Source organism: Podarcis cretensis, assembly GCF_951804945.1.
Source record: "Podarcis cretensis genome assembly, chromosome: 4".
Taxonomy (NCBI): domain Eukaryota; kingdom Metazoa; phylum Chordata; class Lepidosauria; order Squamata; family Lacertidae; genus Podarcis; species Podarcis cretensis.
The window spans coordinates 8,032,372-8,057,548 of NC_137173.1; the positions used below are offsets into that span (position 1 = coordinate 8,032,372).

The window sequence follows — 25,177 nt, forward strand, 5'->3', positions numbered from 1 at the left end:
TCCATGTGCTGCTCTGGTTCGCCAGAAGTGGCTTAGTCCTGCTGGCCACATGACCCGGAAGCTGTACGCCGGCTCCCTCGGCCAATAAAGCGAGATGAGCGCCGCAACCCCAGAGTCGGCCATGACTGGACCCAATAGTCAGCGGTCCCTTTACCCTTTACCTTTGTATAAGTTTTCGTATGTAATCATGTTTCATTTGTACTTTTTTTGTTTTGTGTCTTCTTTTTGTTTGGAAAGAAGAAAGAGTCGCTACCAGAGAGGAATGGCAAACCAAGCTCCTGGACTACGCCGAAATGGCAAAACTGACCAGAAAACTCAGGAGCCGAGAAAACAAAGACTTTACGAAAGAATGGGAGAAATTTATAATTTATTTAGGAGACCACTGTCAGCAGATGAACACCTTAGCAGGATTTTAATGACACTTGTAACGTAGCAAATATCATGGACATTATGGAGAGATATTTAAAAATGGATTATGAAATAATATGCAGTGGAAAATGTTGACAATAAGTCCCATGGAGAGGATAGTGGGAAGCACGGAGATTCAGAGAAATCTATCTGTGGGACTGAATGTAGGTATGTTTGTATATATTTAAGGATTGTATGAAATGTATGTTTGTATGCTTGTATATTCACAATAATATGTGTGTATTAATGCTGAATTATTTTAACAATAAAAACTTTTCAAAATTGAAAAAATCTATCTTAATGTGAATATTTACTTGGTATTGTTATAACTCTATGCTTGTAAAATCAAATAAAATTTGTTTTTTTAAAAAATGCCTAAGAAAGATCAGCTGAGAGAGCCCTTTTAGTAGTTCCATTACGTTCAGAAGCTGCAGTCTGCTTGGGGCAGCAGGAGAGGGCCTTGTCTGTGGCAGCCCCTAAGTGGCACACCTCCCCACAGAAGTGCTTAGGTGCTGCTGAAATTGCAGAGTTTTGAGAAACTAAAAAACAAAGTGCAAGGCTGGCTTCATTATTATCAGATAATGGAGGCTTATAAATTGGACAAGAAAATTGGATTCCAGGTGGAAAAATCGAAATTAGAAACAGAATTGTTAGAACCCAAAACTAAGATTTTGTCAAAGATGTATAACTTGCTGCTGAAATGGAACACTCAGGATGAAACGGTGAAGTCTGCTATGATTAAATGGGCACAGGATGTTGGACATAACATTATGTTTGCTGACTGGGAACAGTTATGGACCACCGGTTTGAAATTTACGGCATGTAATGCCTTAAGAGAGAATATAATGAAAATGATATATAGGTGGTACATAACCCCAGTCAAGCTCACAAAAATTTATCACTTGCCCGATAACAAATGTTGGAAATGTAAAGAAATTGAAGGTACATTCTTTCACCTTTGGTAAAGGTAAAGGTAAAGGTACCCCTGCCCGTACGGGCCAGTCTTGACAGACTCTGGGGTTGTGCGCCCATCTCACTTAAGAGGCCGGGGGCCAGCGCTGTCCGGAGACACTTCCGGGTCACGTGGCCAGCGTGACATCGCTGCTCTGGCCAGAGCCAGAGCCGCACACGGAAACGCCGTTTACCTTCCCGCTGGTAAGCGGTCCCTATTTATCTACTTGCACCCGGAGGTGCTTTCGAACTGCTAGGTTGGCAGGCGCTGGGACCGAGCAGCGGGAGCGCACCCCGCCGCAGGGATTCGAACCGCCGACCTTTCACCTTTGGTGGACGTGCCCAAAGATTAAGGCTTTCTGGGAAATGATTTATAATGAACTGAAAAAGGTATTTAAATATACCTTCCTTAAGAAACCAGAGGCCTTTCTTCTGGGCATGGTCGGCCAATTGGTGCCAAAGAAGGACAGAACTTTTTTTATGTATGCAACAACGGCAGCAAGAATACTTATTGCAAAGTATTGGAAGACACAAGATCTACCCACTCTGGAAGAATGGCAGATGAAGCTGATAGACTACATGGGACTAGCAGAAATGACCGGCAGAATCCGAGACCAGGGAAAAGAGTCGGCGGAAGAAGACTGGAAGAAATTTAAAGACTATTTGCAGAGGCATTGCAAAATTAATGGACATTAGAGGGATGTTGGACAGAAATTAAGTGGTTACCAGCTGTAACGTAAAGGTTGAGCAATAAGTTATAATAAGTTATAATAAGGATTTGCTGAGTTAAGAATTTGAATTGGAATACAAAAGGGGGAGGTGAGAGGAGGTCTGGGAAACAAGTTAATGGAAATAAGTAATGGAAACTATAATAATATAATAATAATAATTTATTATTTATACCCCGCCCATCTGGCTGGGCCTCCCCAGCCACTCTGGGCGGCTTCCATAGAAAGCAAAAATACAATAAAATATCACACGTTAAAAACTTCCCTGAACAGGGCTGCCTTAAGATGTCTTCTGAATGTCAGGTAGTTGTTAATCGCTTTGACATCTGCTGGAAGGGCGTTCCACAGGGCGGGCGCCACCACCGAGAAGGCCCTCTGCCTGGTTCCCTGTAGCTTTACTTCTCGCAGTGAGGGAACCGCCAGAAGGCCCTCGGCGCTAGACCTCAGCGTCCGGGCAGAATGATGGGGGTGGAGACGCTCCTTCAGGTATACTGGACCGAGACCGTTTAGGGCTTTAAAGGTCAGCACCAACACTTTGAATTGTGCTCGGAAACGTACTGGGAGCCAATGTAGGTCTTTCAAGACCGGTGTTATATGGTCTCGGCGGCCGCTCCCAGTCACCAGTCTAGCTGCCGCATTCTGGATTAGTTGTAGTTTCCGAGTCACCTTCAAAGGTAGCCCCACGTAGAGTGCATTGCAGTAGTCCAAGCGGGAGATAACCAGAGCATGCACCACTCTGGTGAGACAGTCCACAGGCAGATAGGGTCTCAGCCTACGTACCAGATGGAGCTGGTAAACAGCTGCCCTGGACACAGATTTGATCTGTGCCTCCATGGACAGCTGTGAGTCCAAAATGACTCCCAGGCTGCGCACCTGGTCCTTCAGGGGCACAGTTACCCCATTCAGGACCAGGGAATTCTCCACACCTGCCCGCCTCCTGTCCCCCAAAAACAGCACTTCTGTCTTGTCAGGATTCAACCTCAATCTGTTAGCCGCCATCCATCCTCCAACCGCCTCCAGACACTCACACAGGACCTCCACCGCCTTCACTGGTTCTGATTTAAAGGAGAGGTAGAGCTGGGTATCATCCGCATACTGATGAACACCCAGCCCAAACCTCCTGATGATCTCTCCCAGCGGCTGCATATAAATGTTGAAAAGCATGGGGGAGAGGACAGAACCCTGAGGCACCCCACAAGTGAGAGCCCAGGGGTCTGAACACTCATCCCCCACCACCACTTTCTGAACACGGCCCAGGAGGAAGGAGCGGAACCACTGTATGACAGTGCCCCTAGCTCCCAGCCCCTCAAGACGGTCCAGAAGGATGTTATGGTCGATGGTATCAAACGCCGCTGAGAGATCCAGCAGAACTAGGAAACAGCTCTCACCTTTGTCCCTAGCCCGCCGAAGATCATCAACCAGTGCGACCAAGGCAGTTTCAGTCCCATGATGAGGCCTGAATCCCGACTGGAAGGGATCCAAATGGTCCGCTTCTTCCAGGCGTGCCTGGAGTTGTTCGGCCACCGCTCGCTCAATCACCTTGCCCAAGAATAGAAGATTTGAAACTGGGCGATAGTTGGCCATCGTGGCCGCATCTAAAGATGGTTTTTTAAGAAGCGGTTTAATAACCGCCTCTTTCAGCGGGTCTGGGAAGGCTCCCTCACGGAGGGAAGCATTCACCACCCCACGAAGCCCATCGCCCAGTCCTTCCCGGCTAGCTTTTATAAGCCAGGATGGGCAAGGATCCAGGAGACAGGTGGTTGGCTTCACTCGTCCAAGCAGCCTGTCCACATCCTCGGAGGTAACAGATTGGAATTGATCCCACTCAACTTGACTAGACAGAACTCTAGCACTCTCCCGCCCTGGCCCTGCTCCCACGGTGGAGTCTACTTCTTCCCGAATCTGAGCGATTTTATCTGCAAAAAAACTATATTTGCTTTAACTGTTTTTTAATTTTGTATCTTTGTATTTTTGTCACTTTTTGTGTATTTTTGTTTTTTCCCCTCTCTTTTCTTTTTTGTATCAATTTGGAAACTCTAATAAATATTTATAAAAAAAATAGGTGCTGCAATGCTGAATACCGTATTTTTCGCTCTATGAGATGCACCAGACCACAAGACACACCTAGTTTTTGGAGGAGGAAAACAAGAAAAAAAATATTCTGAATCTCAGAAGCCAGAACAGCAAGAGGGATCTCTGCGCAGTGAAAGCAGCAATCCCTCTTGCTGTTTCTGGGATTCTGGGATAGCTGCGCAGCCTGCATTCGCTCCATAAGACGCACACACATTTCCCCTTACTTTTTAGGAGGGAAAAAGTGAGTCTTATGGATCAAAAAACACGGTAATCTGTTTGTGGCATCATGCTAGTCCTGCATACCCAAAGCTATTTCCAAACACCTCTATGAAAAATGGAAAATTCCACCCTCAGAACAGCCAGCAAAACCCAAATTATTTGACTGCTGTTTTTTTGCTAAAGAGGAACTTCTCTTTTTTTAATGCTCAAAGTCTGGAGGACAAAAGATCTCGGAAGGGCAAGAACTCACCTTGTTCCCAAAAAACTGCGGAAGGCTTCAGAGTCCATCCTCAGAGCTATTTCTGGAGCTTTTACAAACCCCAGAAGGGCTGGAACAACGAAGAGGGTTATAAACCAAAAGAAAGCAGGCGTGCTAAAACACCGAGTGATTAATGCCTGTGGTCCGAAATGCTAAATTGCTGCCTCCCAAGAATTACTTTTGCATTACCAAATGCAAAGTTGGCTGTTTATTTAAAAGGTAGTGAGCACTTGCAGGATCAATAGAAAGCACTTTATAAATTTGAGGCTGGATCCCCAATTAAATCACAGTTTTTCTTAAGAAAAAACCCAAACCAAACCACCAGTGCTGCAATGTGTAATCAATTAACTGGTTATTTTTAAAATTAAAACTGATCAATTTCAAAATATATATATTTTGAAAAGCATCTCCAATTAGTTGGGCAGCAGATAACTCTGTGTCTGCATTTCTGAGCAACTTACTATTAAAAATATCTAAGTAGTATAGAAAAAATTGTGATTTTTTGAAATATTTATTTTTAAATCTTATTATGATTTATGTGGAAATTGTTCAATTTTGTGTACTTTTTGATGTATTTTACCAATTTATTTCTATGTTGTAAGCTGCTTTGACATAGTTTTTGTGGTACAACCAGCCTCATCTAACCAACATGCTTTAGTCTAATTAATTAATTAATTAAGTCTAATTAATGCATGAAGGGGTTAATGCCACAGAGTAAGCTATCTTGCCAGGCTTGGCTAGGTCACCCGCCCCTCACCTTGAGAGGAAGATAAAAAGTCTATGGTTATACTTTCAGTCTGCCAGAGAATTTCAGAAGGTGAAGAGGCTTTGAGCTGGTTGCTGCAGCTCGGACTGCATGACTTTCACAAGCCACTCTTGAGTTCCTATACCAATAATTTAGGAAACTAAACCAAGTTTTACGGCCTGTGTTTTCTGACTAATGTGTGGAAAAGCACATGAACCTGACCTTTGAAATGTTTGTAAGTAAGTCAAATAACTTAGCGAATGTGTGGTCTTTTTCTGTGGTAGGGAAAGAGGGGAACTTTGGAAGGTACTTGGTCATATTTTAAAAGTCTAACAGCTTGTATTTCCATGTTTTATTTTGTTGCATATTTTGCGATTCTACATCTCTTCGGCGGCTCTCTCACCAAAAACTTGGATCCTGGCATCCAGGAATTCTCCTTTGAGGCCTATTTTCCCCCCTTGCCACCAATAGTTTTAAGAATGGAAAGGCGGCTTGCAAATAAAATGATGGTGTTGTTGATCTCCAGGAAGCTGGGGGAAGGATCCAGGTACGAACAGGGGGAATGTTGTTGCCTTTTTGCAAACAAGAGATTTGCTTTCCCAGCAGCACTTCACTCCAAAGAGGTTGTTTTCTTTTTCTCTTTTTTAATTTTAATGCACCACTAAATTATTGAAGTGACGGGTGTGTAAACATAGGAAAGGAAGAAGACAAAAAGAACAAGGAGCGATTTAGTCTGCATTTGTTCCGCTCTTTACACTTTAATGAAGCGGCTGCATTTAGCCTTTGCCTGGGTTAACCCAAGGCCTGGAAAGCAGGGAGTGCTGCTCCCTTCAAGGACAGCTGAGTGGGGGTTCAGAAGCACGGCAAACAGGTTTCTTCTATTTGTCCCCGTGACTAACGCTAATACGCCCAGGAACCTCACCAAAATGCTGGAGAGGAACTTAATTAATTCTGAAGATCCGTTCTTAACCTGAAACTGTTCTTAACCTGAGGTACCACTTTAGCTAATGGGGCCTCCCACTGTTGCCGTGCGATTGCTGTTCTCATCCTGAAGCAAAGTTCTTAACCCAAGGTACTATTTCTGGGTTAGCGGAGTCTGTAACCTGAAGCGTCTGTAACCTGAGGTAACACTGTATGTAAATTTGGAACTGAGCTTCATGCAGACGCAGTCTCTGATTGCTTGGGGAAAGCCCTGGAAAGTAGGGGGGACTTGGGCAGCTGTGGGGCGGTGTAAATCTTCATGCTTCATGGGGGCAAGACTTGCTGGAGATGACTTGCTGTGCTCCTTAGGTCTGGCATTTCTGCTCAGACCATTTTGGCTAATGAAGAGTTAACTCCCATTGCTCAGTGTGATTTATTGCTGGCTCACTCCTGACCCTAAGCGCGGCTTCCTGTGTTCCTATGTACTGGGAGATTCAAGGAAGAAACTGGAGGTTAGAGGGGTGGCAAGGCCCACGCGTCTATCCCTTATTCCTCCTAAAATCCGAGTCTAATCGAGTATGCACTAGTACAGTGGTACCTCAGGTTAAGTATCTGTCAAAACGACCTTGACAGATTAGAGAACTGGGCCAAAACAAACAAGATGAATTTTAACAGGGAGAAATGTAAAGTATTGCACTTGGGCAAAAAAAAAATGAGAGGCACAAATACAAGATGGGTGACACCTGGCTTGAGAGCAGTACATGGGAAAAGGATCTAGGAGTCTTGGTTGACCCCAAACTTGACATGAGCCAACAGTGTGATGCGGCAGCTAAAAAAGCCAACGCAATTCTGGGCTGCATCAATAGGAGTATAGCATCTAGATCAAGGGAAGTAATAGTGCCACTGTATTCTGCTCTGGTCAGACCTCACCTGGAGTACTGTGTCCAGTTCTGGGCACCACAGTTCAAGAAGGACACTGACAAACTGGAACGTGTCCAGAGGAGGGCAACCAAAATGGCCAAAGGCCTGGAAACGATGCCTTATGAGGAACGGCTAAGGGAGCTGGGCATGTTTAGCCTGGAGAAGAGGAGGTTAAGGGGCGATATGATAGCCAGGTTCAAATATATAAAAGGATGTCACATAGAGGAGGGAGAAAGGTTGTTTTCTGCTGCTCCAGAGAAGCGGACACGGAACAATGGTTCCAAACTACAAGAAAGAAGATTCCACCTAAACATTAGGAAGAACTTCCTGACAGTAAGAGCTGTTCGACAGTGGAATTTGCTGCCAAGGAGTGTGGTGGAGTCTCCTTCTTTGGAGGTCTTTAAGCAGAGGCTTGACAACCATATGTCAGGAGTGCTCTGATGGTGTTTCCTGCTTGGCAGGGGGTTGGACTCGATGGCCCTTGTGGTCTCTTCCAACTCTATGATTCTATGATTCTAAGTACTTAATTCGTTCTGGAGGTCCGTTCTTAACCTCAAACTGTTCTTAACCTGAAGCACCACTTTAGCTAATGGGGCCTCCTGCTGCTGCCGCGCCGCCGGAGCACGATTTCTGTTCTCATCCTGAAGCAAAGTTCTTAACCTGAAGCACTATTTCTGGGTTAGCGGAGTCTGTAACCTGAAGCGTATGTAACCTGAAGCGTATGTAACCTGAGGTAACACTGTACAAGTTTTTTTCCAGTGAACCTGCCGCCTCTGAAGCCAAGAGGCAGGTTGGCATGTGTGATGCAACAGCAAGAATTATGACCCCTCATTATTTCTGCGGAAGGGAACTTTTCTGCTGCAGATGGTCTGGGCAGATAGGCAGCCTGGCCGTTGAGACGCAGGGGCGCTTTGCCAGATGAGGTTGCTTCCAAGAAGGAATAATAATAATAAAAGACATGCCACATATATATAGTCAAGAGTCAGCATCCGCTGAATGTTCGCATGATTTAATAGGAAGCGGAAAAGCAGGTTGCTTAAAAAGCAGAACAAGTTATAAACTGAAACGTTGGCAGAAACAAAAAAGGCGATGATAGGATGTCCGGCCTGGAGGACAGATGTGGCTCTATGAATTTCCAGAAAGGGCAGCTGTGTCATCTCCTTGTGGAGAAAACATCTAAGAGTCTTGTGCCATCTCAAAGATGAACAAATTGGTGGCAGCATAATAAGCTTTTATGCACTCGAGCCCACTATGGTCAGATGCAGGAGGAAGTTAAATCATGGCTGGCCTTTATTCCAAGGGTGGAGGAAAGAATCACATGGTGGGAGTTGAATGGCAATGAGATGCAAAAGTTACAGTCCGTGATCATTAGAGCTAAAGTGAATCAGAATCAGAAGAATCTTTATTTGCATCAGCCACTGTTGTTGTTTATTGGTTTAGTCGTGTCCAACTCTTCATGACCCCATGGACCAGAGCACGCCAGGCACTCCTGTCTTCCATTGCCTCCCGCAGTTTGGTCAGACTCATGCTGGTAGCTTCGAGAACACTATCCAACCATCTCGTCCTCTGTTGTCCCCTTCTCCTTGTGCCCTCCATCTTTCCCAACATCAGGATCTTTTCCAGGGAGTCTTCTCTTCTCATGAGGTGGCCAAAGTATTGGAGCCTCAGCTTCAGAATCTGTCCTTCCAGTGAGCACTCAGGGCTGATTCCCTTAAGAAGGGATCGGTATGATCTTCTTGCAGTCCATGGGACTCTCAAGAGTCTCCTCCAGCACCATAATTCAAAAGTATCCATTCTTCGGCGATCAGCCTTCTTTTGGGTCCAGCTCTCGCTTCCATACATCACTACTGGGAAAACCATAGCTTTAACTAGACGGACCTTTGTTGGCAAGATGATGTCTCTGCTTTTTAAGATGCTGTCTAGGTTTGTCGTCGCTTTTCTCCCAAAAAGCAGATATCTTTTAATTTTGTGACTGCTGTCACCATCTGCAGTGATCATGGAGCCCAAGAAAGTAAAATCTCTCACTGCCTCCATTTCTTCCCCTTCTATTTGCCAGGAGGTGATGGGACCAGTGGCCATGATCTTTGTTTTTTTGATGTTGAGCTTCAGACCATATTTTGCGCTCTCCTCTTTCACCCTCATTAAAAGGTTCTTTAATTCCTCCTCACTTTCTGCCATCAAGGTTATATCATCTGCATATCTGAGGTTGTTGATGTTTCTTCCGGCAATCTTAATTCTGGCTAGGGATTAATCCAGTCCAGCCTTTTGCATGATGAATTCTGCATAGAAGTTAAATAAGCAGGGAGACAATATACAGCCATGTCATACTCCTTTCCCAATTTTGAACCAATCAGCCGCTAGCCATACCAATGAAATACAATCTACTGAAGTTAGAGGTAAAAACTTAACTATACAAAATACATTCTGGAGGTTTACATCAATAATCAATAACTTTATTCTAATTTCCCCTGCTATTTTTTTTTGATCTGCTAGGAGAAAGGACACAGCAGCAACAGTTGAGCAATCCGACATGGATAGTAATAGAGGGGTAATAACCTCACTCCTCAAATCTTTATAAAGAGTTCAAGCTAGAAGCACATGAGCCATGGACTCAATACTGCCATCTCCACATGGGACATAACTGTTTTTCCCGCGGAATTTTTTGAAACCAAAATATATTTACGTAGCACATTTAATCTTGCGCAAGTGAAAGCACGTCGGTATTTTGAAATTTGCAAATAGGGTGTCAATGTATCAAAATGACTAGGTGGATAATAATCATACCGTGGACAAAATTTCCTTATCGTGGCCAAATTATTCTGTCGCTCAACATCATATAGGTGCTGTCTAATTCAATTATTTAGAGCTAAAGTGTATGATGAGTTCCTGATTAGGTGTGGTGTAGTGGTTAAGAGCGGTAGTCTCGTAATCTGGGGAACCGGGTTCGAGTCTCCGCTCCTCCACCTGCAGCTGCTGGGTGACCTTGGGCCAGTCACACTTCTCTGAAGTCTCTCAGCCTCACTCACCTCACAGAGTGTTTGTTGTGGTGGAAGAAGGGAAAGGAGAATGTTAGCCGCTTTGAGACTCCTTCGGGTAGTGATAAAGCAGGTAATCAAATCCAAACTCTTCCTCCTCCTCCTCCTCCTCCTCCTCCTCCTTCTTCTTCTTGGTTCAAATCTGGAAAAATGGCATGTTTCCCCATTCTCTGTGCTTATACAGTGGTACCTCAGGTTAAGTACTTAATTTGTTCCGGAGGTCTGTTCTTAACCTGAAACTGTTCTTAACCTGAAGCACCACTTTAGCTAATTGGGCCTCCTGCTGCCAGAGCATGATTTCTGTTCTCATCCTGAAGCAAAGTTCTTAACCCGAGGTACTATTTCTGGGTTAGTGGAGTCTGTAACCTGAAGCATATGTAACCTGAAGCTTATGTAACCCGAGGTACCACTGTACTGTATTTTTAAAGATTTGCCTTGAGAGCGTCTTTAAATAGAGTAGTTGCTTTGGGAGACGGTCATCAGGCATCAGAACCACACGACCAGTCCATCGAAGTTGATGTTGAGGAATTGTGTTGAAGAAGGTGCCGTTGAGGATTGAACCCCTGGGACCTTCTGCATGCAAAGGAGGTGTCCTGCCAACTGAGCTTGGGGCGCTTCCTCTGAAAGCAAGAACTCTGCCTTCCCGGATGTGCTCAAACTGCTAAAATCCACTACACGTCGCGGCTTTCTGCAGAGACCTCTTTCTCAGTGAACAAAGCTGGGTCTGTGTTGCAGCCGTCTTTGCTTTGGCAGCAGAGAAATCAAGGCAGCCTCCCATGAATATTCGCGTAGTCCAGATAAGAAGGTCTGAAGGGGGACTGTGCTCTGCTTGTTTGCCCTTGCTGGGGACAGGATACGAGCCTGTAATTATCTGCGCTTTGTGTTTTTGCCTCCTTGACCTTCTCCTCTTGCTTCGGCTGCGGCCGACAACCAAGGAAAGTATTTACTATATACTGTATTCATTGTTTATAAGAACATGAGAAGAGCCCGGTGGACTCTTGCTATGATTATTAACTCTCTACCCTCCAAACAGGGGTTATGAATGGAAGAAGAAGAAGAAGAAGAGTTTGGATTTGATATCCCGCCTTTCACTCCCTTTAAGGAGTCTCAAAGCGGCTAACATTCTCCTTTCCCTTCCTCCCCCACAACAAACACTCTGTGAGGTGAGTGGGGCTGAGAGACTTCAAAGAAGTGTGACTGGCCCAAGGTCACCCAGCAGCTGCATGTGGAGGAGCGGAGACGCGAACCCGGTTCCCCAGATTAGCAGACTACCGCTCTTAACCACTACACCACACTGGCTCAACTCATGATTTTGCAAGTTGCCAACCCCCCTAAATTGGGGCAGGAATACAGCTAATATGTGAACCACAAAGATATAGCTCAAAGCTAGAACATAAGTTGCTACATGGTGCAAATGGCTACACATAGCACAGGTTCCCAATGTGCACACTAACACAATGTAACAGAACCCGGTGGGAATCAGAACTTAATCAGCAGAAACTGCCCGTGCTTACTGCGCATGTGTATTAAACATGAAATGAGGTAATGATGTGTACGATTGGTGGAAATTGAAATGCTTTGTTTGAAAATTTATAAATACAGTGGTACCTCGGGTTAAGTACTTAATTAGTTCCAGAGGTCCGTACTTAACCTGAAACTGTTCTTAACCTGAAGCACCACTTTAGCTAATGCGGCCCCCTGCTGCAGCCGCGCCACTGGAACACGATTTCTGTTCTCATCCTGAAGCAAAGTTCTTAACCCGAGGCAATATTTCTGGGTTAGCGGAGTCTGTAACCTGAAGCATATGTAACCTGAAGCGTATGTAACCCGAAGTACCACTGTACCACTGCCTGGACTGCCGGACGGGGTTGCAGTTGTAATAAATGAAAATCTGCCCTTATTCCCTTATGGGGGACACAAGAGCCCTTATAGAGTCCTTTGCAGATTCTCCATCAATTGGAGAAAATAACAGAGGCCAACCAGAGAATATTGAGAAGCAAAGCAGCTAGTAATCTTTATTGAACTGTTGCAACAGGGTGCTCCCCTCACACACAGGAGGATGGAGGAGGACCCTGAACAAAGGTGTGTCTGCCTTTATATAGACATTTTAAATTGTCCACCCTGGAGTCCAAGACCAACCCCCAGACACATCATACATACATCACAGAAAGGGGTGTAGCTCAAGAGAAATCTGAGTGCGTTGTTTACCTCCTGTCTAGCAGGTTACCTGTTAATGTTCACTTGACTGGATACCCTGGGGAGCCTGGCCAGTCTTTTGTAATGATAAATACTTAGTTCCTGAGCCAGGTCACAGGCTCACCCTATTCATACACAGACATACCCTTAAGACAGGGTTTGTGAATGAAAAGACAATGGGGAGGCTTTTCCATTTTCCTTGACCTTGCAGAGAAATCATTTGGTCAGTTTGGGAGTCAAAATGGTTTCAGGGCTGTTTTCCTGTGCTGCTTCAGACATGTGGTTTATATATTTATGTACGTGTTTGCTTGGTACATTTACGAACATTTGTTATATATATAAGACCTTAAATTTTTTATTTCACAGTTTTGCAGAACGATCTGACTGTGACCTAAGGTAAAGGTAAAGGTACCCCTGCCCGTACGGGCCAGTCTTGACAGACTCTGGGGTTGTGCGCCCATCTCACTTAAGAGGCCAGGGGCCAGCGCTGTCCGGAGACACTTCCGGGTCACGTGGCCAGCGTGACATCGCTGCTCTGGCCAGAGCCAGAGCCAGAGCCGCACACGGAAACGCCGTTTACCTTCCCGCTGGTAAGCGGTCCCTATTTATCTACTTGCACCCGGAGGTGCTTTCGAACTGCTAGGTTGGCAGGCGCTGGGACCGAGCAGCGGGAGCGCACCCCGCCGCAGGGATTCGAACCGCCGACCTTTCGATCGGCAAGCCCTAGGCGCTGAGGCTTTAACCCACAGCGCCACCTGCGTCCCTGACTGTGACCTATTGCTTTGCAATAATCAACGCTGGACTCCTAACTCCTCAAGTTTCTGAGTTTTATTGGCGTAAACTCAGGAGATAAGCAATTTTCTGGCTTACAACAATGGGAGTATCGATTTCAGCTGAAAAGGAGGAGGAAGCAATTGGGCCATGGAACCAGTGACAATTGTGGACGATGGTGAGCGGTCAGTGGCTCACATTCTCTCTTGCTATGTGTGACCTTGGTGGCTCAGCATATGTCCGATCCTCAAGACCAACCCTTGGCTGTACGTCACTAGAGGTTTGTGGGCCTCTTGTCTTCTAGGAAATCATCTCTGATGGTGCTCTGATGGTGTTTCCTGCTTGGCAGGGGGTTGGACTCGATGGCCCTTGTGGTCTCTTTTTTTAAAAAAAATATATTTATTTATTTTTGCCGAAAAAGAAAACACATCAAAAAAGAAGAAACAAAAATACAAAACAGCAAAAACAGTCACCAGTATACATCAAAAAAGAGAAAAAGAAAATAAAAATAAAAATAAAAAGTCCAATTTTTAGATTCATATTTACCAAACTTTCTTTCTTGACTTCCTCACGGCTCCCTTTTTTGTGTTCCTCTTTGTCCAATCAGATACAGCAAGTCCTTACCCTCTTTCAAAACTCATTTCTAATTAATGTAATCGTTTCTATTATGTCTCCAATCTTTCCTCCTTATAATTAAACACCTTTAACATATTGTTTACTTTTGACATAATATAACCTTGTTCTTTCGCCCTTTTTCTATTACATTTTTGCATACTTTTTTAACACTGTATCACTAATGCCATATTGTTTTTCTATCCAACATCATTTTAGCATTCATAAACTTTGCAGTGTTTCTGCAGATAGTTCTTAAACTTCTTCCAGTCCTCTTCCATCGCTTCTTCTCCCAGGTCTCGGATTCTGCCAGTCATTTCTGCCAATTCCATGTAGTCTATTACTTGCACCTGCCATTCTTCCAAGGTGGGCAAATCTTGTGTCTTCCAGTACTTTGCGATGAGTATTCTTGCTGCTGTTGCCGCATACATAAAAAACGTTCTATCTTTTTTTAACACCAATTGGCTGACTATGCCCAAGAGAAAGGCCTCTGGTTTCTTAGGGAAGGTATATTTAAATACCTTTTTCAGTTCATTATATATCAACTCCCAGAAAGCCTTAATCTTTGGGCACGTCCACCAAAGGTGAAAGAATGTACCCTCAGTTTCTTTACATTTCCAACATTTATTATCAGGCAGGTGATAATTTTAGCAAGCTTGACTGGGGTCATGTACCACCTATAAATCATTTTCAGGCCCTTGTGGTCTCTTCCAACTCTATGATTCTATGATTCTATGATTCTATCTCTCTTGATTGTCCTCTCATTGAGGAAACCCCTGATCAGCTTCTAAGGAAGCACAGAGTCCACTTGCCCCCTTGGAAAATGTGTCTATCTTAGGCTAAGCAAAGCATGTGTCTTATTCTGCAGGAAGGGACTGCCCCACTGTGGTCATATCTAGAATTTTTTTTTTTTTTAAAAAAAGATACATGGAATCATAGAATTGCAGGGCTGGAAGAGTTCCAGTGTAGCACCCTGCTTGTAGTTAACGCTTAGCTGGAATGAAATATTCAACGCTGCAATAGAGAAATTAAAATAATAATTTATTTGTCAGACAAATAAATATGAGGCACAGTGGTATATGGTTACCAAGCTCTGGCCTGGCCTCCTGCCATTCTGGCCAGCACTTATATTTCCTTAATCCAGCCCCCTTGCTCCTCCTGTGGCTGCCTCTCTCCAATCAGCCTGGTTGAAATCCTATAATAATACCAGAGCAGTTTTGGAAACTCAGATGTAGAAGCTAATCGCCAAATGGCACCTTAAACCTAGGTTACGGTCAGCACAATGAAATGGCTAGGCACCATTTATTTTTTTTACAATGAAATTTATTATTATTAGTCATTTCATTTCTATACCGCCTTATATTTTAAAGGGGAAAAAAAACTCAAAGTGGTTTACAACACATCACAACATCAAATAAAACAACAGGAAAAACAGATGCTGTACTTAGTAGTGGAGCGACAGCCTTTCCTCTTATTGCATCAGGCCACCTGTTCCAAATTACTTTGGAGGCGGCCAGCCAGATGCCAATGCGAGCACACAAACAGCTTCTCCATTGCTGGCTGTCGCTGCCGTCTGGCACTTGAAGGTAGACTGCCTCTGTTCCTGGAGGTTTCATTTGCCTATTAGCAATTTTATTATATTTTATCATATTTTATTATATGGCCATACTTCCCTCAAGCAGCCCTGTTCAGGGAAGTTTTTAATGTATGACATATTAGTGTATTTTTGGTCTTTGTGGAAGCCACCCAGAGTGGCTGGGGAAACCCAGCCAGATGGGCGGGGTACAAATAAATCATTATTATTATTATTATTATTATTATTATTATTATTATTATTATTATCAAACGACTAATGCGCACAGCTATGTGCGCTGCTGTGAATTATCTTTGCACTCATTTAACAATATTTCACTCCTCGACCCCGCCAAGTCTGGCCAAACTCCTTTTAATTTGGGTAAAAAACACAGAAAGACTACGTTTCCCATGATGCACTCTTGCGGGGACCACCACCGCGGTCCAATGGGAAGCAGCGAAGGGACGCGACGACGTCCCGCATGCGCCACGAGCCGCGCTGTGAAGGGACGTCGACTGACTACGTTTCCCAGCATGCTGAGCGGCCGCCCACGTGACATCCGCGAGCCAACGGAAAGCGGCCTGCCTGCCCTATAATCCTCTGCGGCGGCGGAAGCAGCCTCTTTTCAGCCCGGGCTGCTCGGCTCAAGATGGCGGTGCAGATCTCCAAGAAGCGAAAGGTGAGGGAGCTCGGGGGCCGGTGCAGAGCCGCGGGGACTGGAGCCGGGAAAGGAGGCTGGGATGAGGAGCAGAGGGCCGAGCTGCGGGGTTTGAGGTCCCTGGAGGGGTCGGCGGCGGGGCGAGACCGGCGGATGGACGTGGATTGAGGCCGGTCTCCCCCCTCACCCGGCTGGGCCTGGCTTGAAGAACATGGCGGGTGGGCCCTGGACAGGCCGGGCTGGGGGAGAAGAGAAGGCCGCTCGAGGTTTGCCCAGGAGAACACAGGACCCTGCGCCATGCCCCGCTTAGGCCATTGGTCTGCCTGGGCCTATATTGCCTGCACTGGCTGGCAGTAGCTCTCCAGGTTTGGGGGAAGGGGGACCTTCAAAAAGGCTCCTGGAGGGGCCACGCGGGGTTGAGCCTGGGGGCTTCTGCACGCAGCGCAATTGCTCTCGCTGCTGAATGCGAAAAAAAAGGCTTCCTTTAATGGAAAAAGGATAAGAAGCTGCATTCTAGTACCAAACTCCTGTTCCCAAATAAGTAAGAAGGGTCTATGACTCTGTGTAGTCTCAGCTAGATGCCCTTTGGGGACCAGTAAAGCACTTTGGGACGCAGGTGGGATGCCCTTTGGGACGCAGGTGGCGCTGTGGGTTAAAGCCTCAGCGCCTAGGGCTTGCCGCTCGAAAGGTCGGCGGTTCGAATCCCTGCGGCGGGGTGCGCTCCCGCTGCTCGGTCCCAGCGCCTGCCAACCTAGCAGTTCGAAAGCACCTCCGGGTGCAAGTAGATAAATAGGGACCGCTTACCAGCGGGAAGGTAAACGGCGTTTCCGTGTGCGGCTCTGGCTCGCCAGAGCAGCGATGTCACGCTGGCCACGTGACCCGGAAGTGTCTCCGGACAGCGCTGGCCCCTGGCCTCTTGAGTGAGATGGGCGCACAACCCCAGAGTCTGTCAAGACTGGCCCGTACGGGCAGGGGTACCTTTACCTTTACCTTTAAAGCACCAGTATCTCGGTGACTGGCATTTTTTGGCAGGGATGCTGCTTTTCCACGTGGAGGTTCAGGGGGGGCTGTCAGGGCTAAGAGCAATTGCTAGGTTTGTCCCCGGGAAACTAAATGAAGTCCTGGAGGAGTTTTTGCAGGAAGAGGGGGCTTCTTGCAGGAGTGCATTCTGTGTTGGCGTCACTAATGCATTATTTTACTGTTGCATGCAGCTGCTCTGACAGGGTAGTACATTGCCTTCGTTCATGGTAGACAAAAGTACAAGGTTTCTGCTAAAAGTTTTCTTTTTAAAAGTGTCAACCCGGTTTTATAGACCTCAGGATCAAGAAATTGTGTGTGTGTGTGTGTGCCCCCATCTACATTGTACATGAAAGCAGGGTCATACCACAATCAGAGTTTCCCCCAAAGCATCCTGGAACTAATTTGTTAAGGGTTCTGAGAGTTAATAGGACACCCCAATTCTCCCGTAGAAAACTACAGTTCCTGGTTTCCTGCGAAGAGGGATGAATTGGTAAACCACTCTGGGAAGTGTAACTACATCACTTAGCTAAGGTTCTTCCAAGAGTCACGGCAGAAACTTGGGTGGCTCTTAATCCAGTCCATCTCTATACTGAGTGAAGTTTTGAGCCTTTTGGTTATGCTGCACATGCACTGGGCAGGATTGGTGCACATCAGGCCCAGCAGATAGTAACTGCTTGTTGATTATTATTGTTTTTTAAACGAGGCTTTTTCCCTCGGGGTTTGCAGGGTTAAACTGCTGCTGGCTTCTCATAATCTGTTTTGCTCTTTTTAGTTTGTGGCTGATGGTATCTTCAAAGCTGAACTGAATGAGTTCTTGACTCGGGAGCTGGCTGAAGATGGCTACTCTGGTGTGGAGGTCAGAGTTACCCCAACCAGGACAGAAATCATCATCCTTGCAACCAGGTGACTTGCATCTACGTGTCTGGTGGTGGGCGAACAACTCTGCCACTGCGATAACTCAAAAGTCTGACGGTGTGTTCATATAGGGTGGTTTGACTGAGGCAATTGAAATATTGAAGCCAGTACCTACTACAGACATGTATACACTGCAGGAAGATTGAGTGGATCTGTAAATGTAGGGCTCATGTATTTGAAAACCATCAAAGTTTGGGGTGGAATATAGGAAGCTGCCTTTTACCAAGCCAACCATTGGATCATCTAACCCTGTATTGTCAACACTGACTGGCAGAGGTTTTCCAGGGTTTAAGACAGAGAATTTCCCTGGCCCTACGTGGAAATACTAGGGGTTGAACCTGAGACCTTCTTTATGCATAACACATGATCTGCCACTGCAGCCATCTACTGCATTCCTGTTGAATAGGAATGGTTTCTTCCTGAATGTTTGAGATGGATCAGAAGAGTTGCTGTGGTTTGCATGGTTTCCCTATATTGCTCTGTACAAGCAGACAGCTTGCTTTGTATTCCTCACCCTTTTCAAAAACCACGGGTGCAGGAGCCACTTGGATCCAGATTCAGACAATAGTTTTCCATGAACTGCAGGGTGAAATACTGGTCTAGATTGGCCTTCTGCATGTTGATGCCCTCTGACTTGTAGACAACTGTTATCCTGGTCCCTGACATTTGGTCATGCTGGCTGAGGCTGATTGGAGTTGTGGTCCATGAGGGTAGGGGTGGCCTAAGTGCTGCTGTACCTGGAAATCTAACCCATGTTGGGTCAAACAACATGTTTCTAGCATTTTCAGGATTTTTTGCAGCAAAAATTAATGAGGGTTTCATCAGTTTTACGTGTAGCTTAGTTCCTTTTTAAAATGTGTGGTTTTGTAGTTTTAATTCATTTTATGTTGGAAATACTATTGTCCTTCTTCCTGTTAATGGGTCAGGGACTGTATAATAAAATTGATTTAATTAAGAGCTGGGCCTCCATTACATTTGCTGCAAATGATTTGGTGTGGAAAAACAATGGCAGACCCTTCCAACCTGCGTGTTGACCCAAGGGCTACTTTTTGCTAAGAAAGAGTCATGGCCAGTTGTAAACGCACAGCCTAATGTAACTGGGAACAACTCACCCCTTCCTCCATATCGGCCTACACTCACATGATCAGCTCTTTCAGTTTAACATCTCTTAATGTGTTAAACTCTGGCAGTGTCAGAGTTAGGACGGGACAAATGGTTGCTTTTACACACTGTTTCTAAAAGGGGGAAAACCTGCTGGATCAAGCAACCTGCCTCTTACATTCTCAGTGCTGATAACTCCTCGAGTACCCCATGTTATTTCAGCGATTTCAAAATGTAGACTAAAATATCTGAACATCTTAAGTGAAGACTTAATGCCTTGCCTTTGCTCCTTCTTTCAGAACTCAGAATGTTCTGGGTGAGAAAGGGCGCCGTATTCGTGAGCTGACTGCTGTTGTCCAGAAGCGATTTGGCTTTCCCGAAGGAAGCGTTGAGGTAACGGCTGCCCCAGTTTTCACTCTTCTTATTGTGTGCCATGTTCCCCCTTCAGTGATGATCTGATGACGAGTCAGAAATGGCCACCCCCCTGCTCAGAGTAAACAGCACAGCGCCATGTTCTGTGGTGCTGCGTGTGGGTGCTTGGGCAAAGGTGTCCTGTTCATTGGATGATCTTGAGGCATTTGTCTGAGAAGGGCGAGTCAAGGTTTGGGGAGTATTTCCTCAAACTGGTTTTGATTTATTGATCTACGCTGATGTGATTGTAACGCTACGAGAAAGCCTTGTCTAGCCAGTCACCCTCCCTCCAGTTGTCAGTGGTCCACAACTTCTATCAGTCCAGTATGGCCAGAGGTTGTGTTTGGTGGAAGCTGGATCCCAAAACATCTGGAGGGTTGCAAGAGGCTAGGTTGGAGCATTGGCTGCGAAGGTCAGAGGCTTCAAATCTAATGGGTGGATGAGAGTTAAAATTCGCAAAGCCCCTAACCATGATCAGAATTGCGAATCTAAAACAAATTTGCAAACTTAATTACCCTTTCAAGTTTCATTTAGCTGCTGGACTCACCAAACACCTATGTTAACCATTAGTGAGCTGTACAAAGCTGTAAGAATCTACTTTTATGCAACAACCATGCTAGCTGGGGGTGCTGGGAATTGTAGTTCAAAACATTTGGAAGGTGCTGGGCTGTGTTAAGAGAAGTTCTCAGCTGTTGGCTTCCCAGCTAGTGCTGTGTTTCCCTCTCTTCCGTATATGGCCCTCTTACTATTAATTTCTTTTTAAGTTTTTAGCCCCTTTGCCCCTTCTGTGCTTGGCATGTCTGGAATGATGGTTTTGCCCAGTATTGGCCAAACAGGTTGAGTCACCTGGTTGAGCTTTCCGTAGACACTTTCCACCCTTGGAAGCGTCTCAACGGTGGCGTCTCCAAGTTGGCCAACGGTTCTGGAACCAAACTGGCTTTTAAAACTCATTTTCATGATACTGCGCAAGGCACAGCGTAAGTGGGCCCTGCACTGAAAACTGGTGTGTTTATGGGATGCCTTGGCTCAGCCTGTGGAGCGGAGGAGAACACCTACAAACCCTTAAGATCATGTAAGTATTTTCAGAGAGTTCATGAGTGCAAAGTGAAGATGAGCCTGTAAAGCAACAGAGGTGCCTGCAAGCCTGAACTTTGCAAAAATAAAAAATGGACAAAATGTTCCTGCTTTCTTTTCCAGCTGTACGCTGAGAAGGTGGCCACGAGAGGGCTGTGCGCCATTGCTCAAGCAGAGTCACTGCGTTACAAGCTTCTGGGGGGCCTTGCTGTCCGTAGGTAAGCAAGCAACACTCCGTCTAATCATTTTGCAATAGCGTTTAGAAAACTGGGGTTTTAATTGTGCCTCTGCGGAAGTTTGTAATCAACACATTGGGCTGAATAAATCCCACCTTAACGCACCTTAAAGTTCCCCTCATCTCTGCGCTGGTGCAGTTGCTCCTTTCTCTTCTGCATAATGGGCAAAAGTATTAATGTAGCATGATGTTTCAGAGGTGGAGAGGACAAGTCATTGCCCTGCAGAGCTTGCAATCTGATGTTCAATATAGGGAAAGGGAGAGCAGAGTGGGGAGACCCTGACCCAGGCAAGTTTATGCCACAACGAATTTGCGAGATTCTTGTTTCTACTCGAGCTAACTTGCCTTGCCAGATTCCCCCAAAGTATGGTCTCTTCCTTGAGCGTTGTTGAATGACAACCCTTGTAAGAAAGGAAAGAAAAAACCCTTCAGTGATGATACGATGACGAGTCAGAAATGGCTGCCATCCTGCTTGGAGTAAACAGCTCAGTGTCACGTTCTGTGGCACTGTGCTTGGGTACTCCCAACAGAGGCGTCCTGTTCATTGGATGATCTTGAGGCATTTGTCTGAGAAGGGAGTATTGCGGATGAAGTCCAATATTGGAAGTCTATGGGGATGATGTGTGGGTTGTCCTCCTTATCTTGATAATAAAGCAGTAGATTAGAGGAGAACGCCCAGCGCGGTTCAACGGAGAGCTTTCCTTCTCTTCTAGGGCGTGTTATGGTGTCCTCCGCTTCATCATGGAGAGTGGAGCCAAGGGCTGTGAAGTGGTGGTGTCGGGAAAGCTCCGTGGCCAGCGAGCCAAGTCCATGAAATTTGTGGATGGCCTGATGATCCACAGCGGAGACCCCGTCAACTACTACGTCGACACGGCTGTCCGCCACGTCCTCCTCAGGCAGGGTGAGTGGGGGGGGGGCAAGCAATCTCTCAGGCAGCCCCCAGTTGGCTTCCTTGTTCCTAACAAGATTCTGGGCCTTCTATAACCCACGGCTGCTTCGTAGTCTAGCTGGGCTGGTTCTCCTGTTGCGTCAAGCCATGGTTTGGCAGTAGGTCGGAAGCAGGGAACCTTCTTTGGCTCTTCAGCCTCCTTGAATGTTCCCTTCTGGAGGGCCACGTGCCAGTAGTGTAGGGCCAGAGGCAAAAAGCAGGGAGAACAGCTGATGTTACCTCTGCACAGTGTGGGAACTTCTGTGTACTTTTAACATAGGGCCCTAAGGAATTTAGATTAGCCTCAACCAGAGGGGCCTTTTCAACACTGGCCCCGGCTGGGACTCATGAGACCAGGGCCCTGCAGGATCTGATTTCTTTCCGCATTTCTGGCCTTTGGCTTGGAATCTATTTGATTCCCTCTTTCTTTTTTCCTTTCTCCTCCTGTGATGAAATTCCTATTTGGGGACTTCCCTGGCTTTTTTCCGGCCCAAGTAGGGCCAATCTGGATAGTTAGCCTTGGTGAAGATTTGACGTTTTCATCCCCAAAAAAGTTTTGATTTGATTTGAGTTTCTATTTAAATGAGGCTGCATTTTAATGTTTGAATGTTGTCTTTTAATCTTGTTTTTAAGTTGTATTTCAATCAATTTGTTTTTATATCGGTTGTTAGCTGCCCTGAGCCCGGTCTTGGCTGGGGAGGGCGGGGTATAAATAAAATTTATTATTATTATTATTATATCCCTTTCTACCCTGAATCCAGGAGAACAAGGAGCATTATCAAGAGTTCACAGCCAGGGCTGGTGAAGGGTGTGGTCTGGGGAGAGAAATCCCAGGGGCCAGATAGAGGCCTGCATTTGGACCTAAGGTTTCAGACCCCTGCACTAGATGATTGAGCCTTTCAGGACCTTTGGTCTTATTGGTACCCTTTCTTCCTTGGTTTGAGGCAAACCATAGTTTGCTGTCTTGTCATAGCTTGCACCTGTCTTGCTAACAGTGCTTAAAAACCTCATTTCTTATCTTAGCTTGGTATAAATAATAAAGTTGTTATTATACAATAGTTGCTGGTTGGGACAAAATTGCACACTGGTTTGCCTCAAGCCAAGGGAAGGAACCGCCATGTGTTGAGGGGGGAGCACTGAACCTGTAACTCCTTGAAAGCTCAGTTTCACGGCCTGTGAATCAGCTTGCAGAAGTGTCTCGAGAATCTTTTCTGGCTTGTTTCTCTATTTTTCATGCAGAGGTGTGAGAGGTGCCCAAGGACAATGTTCTGAAACACCAAACCCCCCAATACTGTGAGAGGGGAATTGCTTGCTTGGTCTCTCTCTCTCTACAAGGACAGCAAAGACTAAGACCAGGCATAGGCAAACTTGGCCCTCCAGATGTTTTGGGACTACAACTCCCATGATCCCTAGCTAACAGGACCAGTGGTCAGGGATGGTGGGAATTGTAGTCCCAAAACATCTGGAGGGCCGGGTTTGCCTATGCCCAAGACAGAATGAAGGCCTAGGCTGTGGGTGGCAGAGGAAACTTAACTGCCCAGGCTGCTTTTCTTGACAGTGTCTCCTTGTTACTCCAGGTGTGCTGGGCATTAAAGTGAAAATCATGCTTCCCTGGGACCCAAGCGGGAAAATTGGCCCCAAGAAGCCCTTGCCAGACCATGTCAGCATCGTGGAGCCCAAGGAGGAGATCTTGCCCACCACCCCCATCTCGGAGCAGAAAGGCACAAAGCCAGAACAGCCCCCCATGCCTCAGCCCGTCCCCACGGCATAAGGGGTGAGTCGCTTTGCTTTATTCCTCACGGGTTTTTGGGAGAAAACGTTGGGGGTGAGCCGCAGTGTAAATAATAATAATTAATAATTTATTATTTATACCCCGCCCATCTGGCTGGGCTTCCCCATCCACTCTGGGTGGCTTCCAACAAAATATTAAAATACAATAATGCATCAAACATTAAAAGCTTCCCTAAACAGGGCTGCCTTTAGATGTCTTCCAAAAGTCTGGTAGTAGCAGTTTTCTTTGACATCTGGTGGGAGGGCGTTCCACAGGGCGGGTGCCACTACCAAGAAGGCCCTCGGCACTGGACCTCAGTGCCCGGGCAGAACAATGGGGGTGGAGACGCTCCTTCAGGTATACTGGACCGAGGCCGTTTAGGGCTTTCAAGGTCAGCACCAACACTTTGAATTGTGCTCGGAAACGTACTGCACTTCTTGGCTGCATGTTGCTAGAGTTTCGTAGAGAGCAATCAGTGTATTTAATGCTTTATAACTGCAGCCCACCAGATGTTGCAGGACTACAACTCCTATCATCCCTCACCACTGGCTTTGTTGGCTCATGGGAGCAGGAGTCCGTCAACCTCTGGAGAGCTACAGGTTCCCTGTACCTGCTTTACAGGGATAAAACAACGCAGGCTGTTGCCCCAGGGATTGTGTTCATGGTATGGGTATTAGCTCCCCACTCACTAATTCTTCGGTTTCTGTTGCAGGTTTAAAAACATCTGGAACAAAGAGTTTGGCGTCTTGTACAAATATCTCTTTAATAAAATCAGAAAAAGACAACATGCTGGAGGTTGTTTCTGTTACCTGCTCACCGTTTTTTGCCCGCTTTGGGACCTAAATCCTGGCCAACCAATATCTGAAACCATTGAGCCACCCATGTGTTCAAAAGGTTCTATGAACATTCTCATTAGCACCGACCTCGATCTTCTTCAAGCTGAAGGGATAGTGATTTTGCTCTCCCCCGTTGGTTGCAGCTGCTGTTTATTTGCTGCCCCTTTTTCTGTAGCTGTTTGAGATTCCAACCAACCAGAAAGTGCATTCTAGCTGTGTCCCAGCACTGTTTATATGCTGATGTCACTAGCACAAGCAAAGTCCATTGGAGGAATACTTCCTAGGTGTTAGCAACACGAGCAATCCTAGCTCATTGAGATCAATGTATGAATCAAAGCAATTTATTAATCCTTTTGCGGCGATCCCTGTAAAACCGATAGCAGCAGAGAAGGGGGGAGAAACTTGAATTATTCTGACTCCTCAGCGAAACAACTGCTGCCATTTTGACTTGACACTCATTCTCTTGCAGCAAAGTGTTTTTGTGTGGAATGCGCTTGTTCAAGGTGCCAACTAGCCAGTCATGCCTTAGTTCATGCAGGTCTGGCTGAACATCCTGCCAAATTTTCTGATTTTCTTTTTTTTCTTTTTTAATAAATTTTTATTAACCGGCCAATCACATCGAATCAAACCACATCACATAAATTCCAAATTACAGTGCCGAATTTTTAAATTTTGTTGGGGGGTCCCATATTTCCAGATCCGAGGAGGGATTCTGATCTAATCATTACTTCTGCATTAATATCCAAATCAGTCCAAATAGACGTTCAAACAATCCAAACGCATATTCATAGTTCTTTCCAGTCTTATCTTGCTGTT

At 45.8% G+C, this 25,177-nt stretch overlaps 1 protein-coding gene across 1 annotated transcript; it reads left to right on the top strand.

The window, feature by feature from the left end:
* The first annotated feature begins 15,938 nt into the window (after positions 1-15,938).
* RPS3 (ribosomal protein S3) lies at positions 15,939-24,310 on the top strand. The gene is made up of 7 exons (XM_079974176.1): positions 15,939-16,091; positions 17,863-17,993; positions 19,406-19,499; positions 20,715-20,809; positions 21,540-21,727; positions 23,332-23,528; positions 24,238-24,310. Exons 1-6 carry the CDS (start codon positions 16,062-16,064, stop codon positions 23,523-23,525), a joined length of 732 nt encoding a protein of 243 aa, XP_079830302.1. The 5' UTR covers positions 15,939-16,061; the 3' UTR covers positions 23,526-23,528; positions 24,238-24,310.
* The last annotated feature ends 867 nt before the right edge of the window (positions 24,311-25,177 follow it).